Genomic DNA, 8,822 nt, shown 5'->3' on the forward strand with positions numbered 1-8,822 from the left:
ATGTCTTATATGTCTAATCTCCTCATTTTAAAGTAGTAGATTGGCCACCTGTAAGCGTGCACAGTTTTTTAAGATAATTAAATAACTAAATGTTTTCATATTAGTAAACACTTTATCCTTAAGCCACTTGGTGACCAAGGACTTATTTGGATGTTGCGTTTAAAGATGTTTAAGAAATCATCTAATTGAATGATCGGGGAACATGTAAAGTAAGGATCTTGTGTATTGAACAGACTTAATTTAAACATGGTTCCTTGTATTGTATGTTCTCTGGTCCATATTGTCTGTAGCTGTTATTGCAGTGCAGAAGGTCAGTCAGCTGTGCTCCAGTGGAAGCATGTGTTATTAAAAGCCTGACCCCAGATCTGCTTCAACGCCTCCCAGCTAAGAGACACAGCATGACCAGCTCAGCACTCATGCAGTGATAATAGCGAGTGTGCTGCCCTGACTGGATGTGATGAGTTTTAACTATTTTTATTTATTCATGTCCTCACTTTGATAGTCCATTACTTCTGCTTGCTGACCTAAACTCTCCGATGCCATCACCTCCAGAAGTTAAAACTGTGTCAGCAGGAGAGAGAGAGAGAAAAAAGCTCACCTTGACAAGGGATTTTTGAACAAATTATGAGGACAACTTCAGATCTGGTTTCCCAGATCATCACTTAGGACCAAGCGGAAACATTTCCAGAGCAAGATACCAAAAACACTGACAAAAATCAATCTGTCCTGTTCAAATGACCGGCTGATCGATGCATGTGGGAGTGACTGGTCATCCTTTTGTGTGTGTGTGTGTGTGTGTGTGTGTGTGTGTGTGTGTGTGTGTGTGTGTGTGTGTGTGTGTGTGTGTGTGTGTGTGTGTAAGCAAGAGAGTGTGACTCACGCAGGTGCGCAGGCAGCCTGGCAGGCTCGTCCTCCATTCGGCTGGCTGGCCTCGCGGCGGGAGCATGGACGGGGGAGGAAGTAGAGTTTGGCAGCGGGTTCGCGGAAGGACTGAAAGAGCTCCTCTCCTGCTATGAATAGACACAGAGACACAAAGCATGGCTCACAAAGCTCTGCGATGCACCGGCCCTGAACCCAAACAGCACCACGCCGACTCGCCTCACCTCGCCGTGCACCCACACTAACGGCTAGCCTCGGTACACAGAGGAGACTGTGCGCCTGATAAACTGATGCTCTGGCCAGTTGAGCTGTGAAGTCACTTTCTGGACATCCAAATACCCAGAATGCCATGCATGCTTTAGGACATGTGTTGCACTGGACTGAGTTATGGTCCTAAACTAAGCAATACACTGACGGACAAGATGTTGACCACAGACTCTCCTGCTCTTGGTTGTCAACGACCACAGTGGATTTACATCAGAAATCATGTTTTCTGTTTAAAGACAAACTGACTAATCTATGTGGTTTTTCATGGATTAAAGATTCAGAAACAGTTAAAAATGGCACATATTTGAACAATGACAGCTTTTTGGATTTTAAAAGCATCATCTTGAAATTGTCCAGTATAAACAGCATTTCTGGTTTTCATTTTTACTTCATGAGTCAAAATGCGAGCATTACTTTCATTGCTGGACTAATCTAGAAAAGAATGAATCATATCAACACGGTAGAGCAATAAAGTTATGTTGAAATGCATGACTTTAACATCATGCATTTGGAGTTTTCGCTGTTTGCAAGGAAACAATCCTTTTCAGTGATTTCTGGGAATTTAGACACTCTACACATAAATATCTTTAGATAATAATCAGGACATAATTAACACAATTGTTAGTCAGCGTCCTTGTATGGACGTGCAAGCAAATTCTGTGTATTTGCTTTGTTTTCTTTCAGATGGTTCACTGTGGTTTGCAAAAGCTTTAAAATGACATAATAACAAAATGATGTCTTATTTCCTTTCAACACAAAAATCCTTTTCATGGTTAGTCAGTACATGGGTGAGACTTTCAAAGATCTGAATAACATGAACTATCGCCTAAGAATTTCTCAGTCAATAGTCAGGCAACAATGGGAGTTTTTCACTGGTTTCTGCTGCTTGAATGTAAAGATTTTGTGCATTTTTATGAGAAATCTACAAGGTTTGAACTCTGTAAATCACACTGCTTTGATTGTATTAATACCACTGTGCAACATTAAACGGTTAAAGCAGCTGTATTCTCCACGATGCTCTGACGTTTTAAGACACTCAGCCCTGCTACTGTTTATGGCGTGCATCGAACGCAGGCTAAAAGTATGAGGTTTTCCAGTTAACTGTAATTTTCTGTTGACTGGTTTCCTTTCCTGCAAAGCATGATTCCACCTTGGTTTCTTGAGGAAATGAAGCTCAGGGTTTTTTTTTTAGTTAGTTTTTTTTTTGTTTTTGTTTTTCTTGCCGTTTCACCTTCCAACCTGTTGTCACCACCCAGCTACTTCGAGACCTGCACAACAACTACATGTACCAGGAATTTCCTGTGGAACCCCAGCAATAATCTTCCAGTCTTCTATTTCCTCGTCTCAGAGGCAGAAGGCCTTTCTCTTGACATTCAACTGTCTAAAAATTCAGCTGCCTGCGTCTTCACACAGCTTTGCCTGGGTCTGTGAAAACGCGACCTCTGGGACCAACGGAAAGTGATTTGCGACAGAGCCGAAGGTGAGGGGGAGTCGTCCTCTCTCGCTCTGACGGTAAAAGTTCTCAGAGGGAAGTTCTGATCATTCCTCAGCAATCGTGCCCTGACATCAGACTCAGTAATGAGCAGACATCCCTCACAAACAAAACATTGTTTTTCGTTTTCAGTTACTGGACAGTGCGCATTGCTTTGAGCTATTTCAGTCTGACCTTGGCACCTCAAATAATATTTCTATTATTACATGTCCCAGTTACAGTGATAGACTTGGATTTTTGACTAATGTCCAAAAATAAAAGCACAAAGCCAGTTTTAGTGTGACAAAAACAATAATCGGATCAAAAAATTGTTGCAGGTTAATCAGCTATTTTTAGCATTCAGTCTCTGCTGATCAATATTGTCTCCTTGTCTTCATGCTGCAACCGTGTATCATCTTCATTAATGATTAATCGATGGATCACACAGATCACAACATGCTCTTGGAAAGCACAAAGTGGGTTTAAGCTGTTTACACCTAGTATGACCACCGGCTACAAAAGCCAAAATATTAGAGACGCACTGATATATCAGCTGATATTGGCCGCATTCACCAAAACTGATGGCAGTCAATGATATTTACTTTTATTATCAGTTTTACATTATTATGCTGTCGTCAGACATTTAGCCAAAGTCTTTATAGTTCCCTTATTTCTTTTGAATCAATAGCGATATTTGGCGATTTAAAGATTTTTAAAAATGCAGTGTGCCCTCTAGAGGTCACACTACGAAATGTCAACACTCACAACACGTTTCTCATCTTTAAGCTGTGTACAAGCTGTGGGTATTCAAAGTGCAGAATGAATATAAGCTCAACTTTTAGGCGACCAGTAAAAGTAACCATCAGTGAGAACACAGAATACCACGAGTGACTTATAACCTGGTAGTGAATGCATTAAACGCTTACCTAGAAAACTGGAGCCTGGAATGTCCACAAGTAACCAAACGCCAGCTTTAAAGCTATGCGCAATAAGCAAATCACTTCCAGTGCGGACACAACTTCAATTTTTCTTTTAAATCAGCTGCTTTTAATGCGAATTCCAATAGACCAGCAAATAGCTAACTTAGCCCAGTATAGGCCAACAGATAATTCGGTTGGTATCTAATTTTTTCAGACAATAATTTTATTCCTTTAATTTTATATCCTTTTAAAAAGGATAAATAAAAACAACACAAAACACACAAACAAAAACAGAGTAAACACTGGCCTAGCATCAGTATCGGTTTGTTGTTTGCAGTTAGCTAGCTGTGTGTTTGTCGATAAAATAACTGTTCCAAATTTGTGCGAAGGCCTTTAAGACATATAAGTCGCTTTTTATAAATATGTCTCTTCTTATCCCAGGGAATAAAAAACACCTTTTCAATAAATATATAAAATATCGGTATTGGTATCTGTATCTGTCTAAAATGTCACAACTGGTGCACTTTATTAAATGCCTGCATTTGCCTGCAAACAGTTGCTATCAGAAAAAACATTTATTTGCATTGAATCATGTTGCATAATGATGCATGCACCTCTAATGCAGCCTTTGCCTTTTTTATGTATCTGTTTTTGATTAATTCCTCGTCGTTGAAAAAGGGAGGAAAAATCAACCATTCCCCCTCCACCGTACACTGTCTTTAGATGAATAGTTCAGTTCAGCTCTAGAACAAGCGTTTGCTTATCCATTAAATCCTGCTTCAGATGCAGTCCTAACACCCACCTTCAGCTCATATAGTTAAAGGGGGGAAAGCTTTTTTTTTTACTGATGCTACAGATACATGCAGGTTGCAACTCGTTCGCCCCCCGATCTCTGCTTACTTTTTTTTTGGGGGGGGGGGTCGTCGGTAAGTCACACAGTCACACAGTCACGACTTCTTCCAATCATGAGCAGAGTGGAGGCGAACTCAGAGCGTGGAGCCGCGAGCAACAGATGACTAGCAAAACAAACTGAATGGCGCTGTACAGCAGTCTGCGGGAGGTGATACAACCCTGGCGGCTCTATCACACGCAGCGGAGACTCAAACCAAACAGTTGAAATTGTCTCCTGAAGACAAACGAGGGAGCGCGTTAAAAGGGGAGGGTGAGCGGACGGTGTTACCTTGTTCGCAGCGGAGGAGGATTCAGACATTATCTCCAGTCAACTTCTCTCCACTTTTCCGTCGCGCGCTGTTCTTTATCTTCTTTCCTTTCTTATAGAAACCCGCACAGCTGCAGCGCGAGCGGCAGCCCGACTGCTCGGCTTGTGTTTGTGGGAGAAGTTGTTTTTTTCATGTAGCCCGCTTCTTTTCCTTTTTTTTCTTCCTCCTCCTTCCTTTATTTGCTGGCCGGGTCCATAGCGTGGTCGTCGGCGTGAAAACTTCTTTTGTCTGCGTGTGTTTTCCCTTCACATGTCGGCAGCGCGCTGGTTAATAATCCCTTCCTGGAAGAGCGAGACCGAAGAGAGAGAGAGCTCGGCGGACACCACTCTCTCTCTCTCTCGCTTTCTCTCACTCTCTCTCTCTCATTGATCTGGACGTGTGTAAAACGGCGAAATGACGTGAATTCCCAGCATTGAGCCTTGCCCCCTTTTAAAGGGAAACCCAAAGCAGGAAATCGCAGGCAGGTCGCGTTGCTACACACACAACTGCAGGCGAAGAGGCTAAAAAGACAGACTTCTTTTTTTTTAATTTGCCTTTTCTTTTAAATCAAAGCTTAAGGCAAATGCGGTTACACAAAATGCTAAAGCCTCACGCTTTAATTAGGCAGACGCAAAAATGCGAGTGAGCGTAGAAGGAATACATGGATTTAATATGAGATGAATTAGTTCACATTTACTGTAAAATCACTTCTGCTTAACTCATACTTTTTAAATCCCTTGTACGAAAGGTGTTACTGTAGTAATACTATAAGAAACAAACATAAGACTAAAAAGAATTTTAAAGTATTTGTTGTCAAGTGATTCAAAGAACTAGGCCACACCTCACTGGGCTGTTTTGGGGTTTTTTTACGTTTGCTTTTTTAGCTTTATGAGAAAAAGCATATAGACTGTATGTTGAACACAGACTGTATGTTGAAAATGGACACAGCTACCTCAGAGCTCTGTGTTTGGAAAAAGAGATGAAAAACAGGATTTGTTTGGTTCTAAGCCAAAACAGCATTCTGCCTCTTTTATTTTTGCCTAAAATCATCCCTGCATTCAGTGAGTCACAAATACACAACATTGGTAGCACAGATTAAAAGATTTACGGTTTCGCTACCATTTAAGCTCAGTGCTAACTCAGGTTAACTGGAGATTGCTGGTGCTACTCTGACTTGAGGGGGGCTTTCCATATTGAACTCAGAATTTCTAATGTTTTCGGACTACACCATGACCTTAGAACTGAAGAAGCTTCTCGGATGAGAGGTGAAACGTCTTCAAGCAACTTAAAGAAGTCCAGACGCATTTCTTTGCAAGCTCCTTTGACTACGATGACCTGGATGACTGAGAATCTTCACAGACACACCATGATATGTTACGTGGACCGTGTGTTCTACTTGCATTCTTTCCAATGGCCAGCAGGGGGCTACTCCTCTGAACGGATATTTAGAGATTTAAAAATCTAATATGGGTTATGACAATGCAGTTTGAAAACAATCTTGTTTTAGTGTCGTAACTTATTGTGGCTTACTCTTTTACACTCTACTCCCTTGGTTGCAAATTCATACCATTTAGCTCTGAAATCAGATATTGGAGGGGGTGTGATGTAACACTGAGTTAAGAGCAGTAATAAAGTCAAAAAAGCAAGGAAATGTGTGGCTTATTTAGCAAGTCACAAATGCCTAAGATTAGTGGTGCACTCTTCAAGTATTCCAGCGTTATTAAAGCTTACGTGCACTCCTGTGATCTTCTTTTATTAAGTAGGCATTGATGCTGCTTTAACTTTCCTAGATGGAAGTCCGGCTTGAGTGAGCATTCCAGCTGAATGATTCTGTTTTTCAAATGGGACGCACCAACAGAGATCCCCTGCACCGTGACGTCAGTAAACACATTTTTCTGATGCCTTTATGACATTCATTCTGTAAACTATAGTCATTGTTAGAGTCATTAGAGATTCATAGATTTACATTGAAAGGAAGCATAAGTCTAAATCAGTTATCAGGCAGTATCTCTTGCCATTTTCTACACATCTTCCTGCTGAACCCCTATTGGTATAACCGGTTTGTGAGTTTTTTCTACAAATTCTTGGCTGTTGCTCAGTGAAATCTGATGGCGACAAAGAAGTCAAAAAGTGAGTATTGAACCAAACACCTCCATGTGATCGTGAGTCGATTGACTTGGCACCCACTCGCCAACTAGCTGAGTGGTAGTAAAGCTTGAAAAATGCAACACAAACTGGAAACAGAGGATGTGTGCATTCAAAATGTGCAACTTTTACTTAGATGGCAAATGGTCTCCATTTCTGGTTTGTCTTGCACTTTTCAGTTTCACCACCAACGAAAGATTTGACTAGAGCCAGACTGATAGAGGATTTTTAAGACCAATACTGATATTTAGCGCTTTAAAAATCTGACATATCACTCACTGTTTTTTCTTTGACAAAGACACACATATAGTTTCCTAACATTCGTTATGTCTTGTTGTTTATGAGTTTTTACAAATATAGAGTGACAGTGAAAAATAATCTTCTTTTATTTATTTATTATTATTTATTTTAATATCGGCCAATTAACATCCACGATTGATATAGCCTCCCCTACCAATATATCGGTAGGGGAGGCTATATATGTTCTACTGGCAAGTGTTTGCTTATAAGTTGGTGTCTTCCATTCAAACTGTGGGTTCCAACATTTTCCTAGCAAACAAAACAAGACCAAAAAGGGTTTTCGCCTGCTGGTCGGGTAATACACTTCCATTCAAAATGGAAGGCAAGAGTGGTTACCGATCATATCACTGGTGGTCAAACCTCAGGGCACAAACTGGGTATGTGTAATGTGAAGTAATGACAAATACACTGGTAATTAACACCACTCTGCAGTTCTCCTCAGCCACATAAAATGCTCAGCCTCTTTTTTAGCCAAGTCAAGTGTTTTGATTTCATTTGGTTCTTGAATATTTGGGTTAGCAGTCCAAAATACTAGATTGAACTACTGGATTTACTACAGTTGGTCATTGTTATTAGTCATCTGTAAGCACTAATAGCTTGTTTTTCTGCCCCCCGATAATCAAAATTCAGTTGATATTGAAGAAGGAAACCGATCGATTATATAGGATATAGTTACTGTAAAATAAGTTCTTTGAACCAGGTAATGTCCTCCGAAATAATTTGATTTAAACATCTTAATCAAGTAAGGTGCTATGCATCTTAGACTGTTGACCAAATGACTATATAGTAGGCTACTTAACCTGGTCATTGTGATCCTCTTGGTCAGATTTGTCTGTATTCCTTTATGATACTAAAGAAAATGTTGCTTTTTCAGAGTAACAAGCATAATAGTTTCTGGTGGCAGCAGATGGTGGAAGAAGTGACAGGCAATAAAAAAGGAGGGGGGGGGGGGGGGGGGAGGAATGGAAAAATCACTTCCAACATGTTTATACTCCTCGGAGTAAGGGAGGGGAACAGGAAGCAATGAAGCTGGTGGGGAATGTGCTGCACGTTAACAAGAAAATGCAGATGAGTGATGCCAGGGAACTTTAAATGTTCCTCCTGCAGCTGGAGGCGAAGACCTGGTGAGCTGGTTTCCAGTGCTAATGAAACATATCCGTTATAATGTGCTGGAAGTTCATCTAAATGAGAAAATCAATTTAAAAGTCGACAGTAAATTTTTACATGAATTTCCGGTTAAAATACAGCACATATTGATTATAATAGGCAATAAGCCCAATCCTTCTTTTTGCATGTTTGAGGTGGAAACAAACTGCAGGCAGCAGCCGTTCTGCTGCATGTTTCAAGCTGGTGGGACTAACAGATGGCAATAATGGGATTACAATAATCGGATTTTTAAAAGTGGCATATGTAATCTTAAACACCTACTGTAAAAACACAGTAATCTGATTAGAGACTCTTTGAAGAGAAGAATGCAGAAAGCATTTAGATAAAATTAATGAGACTTGATTTTGTTATAGCATTACTGGAAATCTCTTCACTCTGTTCAGCTGTGAAGCGGAAGAAAGCCTTCTTTCTTCCCCTGTTCAGTCGAGGTGTGGGATGCATTAGGAGATCATACAGCGCGGTGACGCCCCCAAG

The 8,822-nt window shown here is 40.6% G+C and overlaps 1 protein-coding gene across 2 annotated transcripts in view; it reads right to left on the reverse strand.

The window, feature by feature from the left end:
* etv6 (ETS variant transcription factor 6) overlaps positions 1 to 5,123 on the reverse strand; it is a 30,832-nt gene extending 25,709 nt beyond the window's left edge. Inside the window, exons 1-2 of one of the 2 annotated variants that reach the window (XM_014407310.3) lie at positions 4,718 to 5,123; positions 881 to 1,007 (exon numbers count right to left, since the gene is read on the reverse strand). In XM_014407310.3, the coding sequence (XP_014262796.1) occupies positions 881 to 1,007; positions 4,718 to 4,747 (157 nt within the window). In that variant the 5' untranslated portion in view covers positions 4,748 to 5,123. Of the gene's footprint in view, positions 1 to 880; positions 1,011 to 4,717 lie in introns of both variants that reach the window. The other variant, XM_004553870.5, reaches the window with a different exon arrangement.
* Positions 5,124 to 8,822: the final 3,699 nt, after the last annotated feature.

This window comes from Maylandia zebra, linkage group LG17 (assembly GCF_041146795.1).
Source record: "Maylandia zebra isolate NMK-2024a linkage group LG17, Mzebra_GT3a, whole genome shotgun sequence".
Taxonomy (NCBI): domain Eukaryota; kingdom Metazoa; phylum Chordata; class Actinopteri; order Cichliformes; family Cichlidae; genus Maylandia; species Maylandia zebra.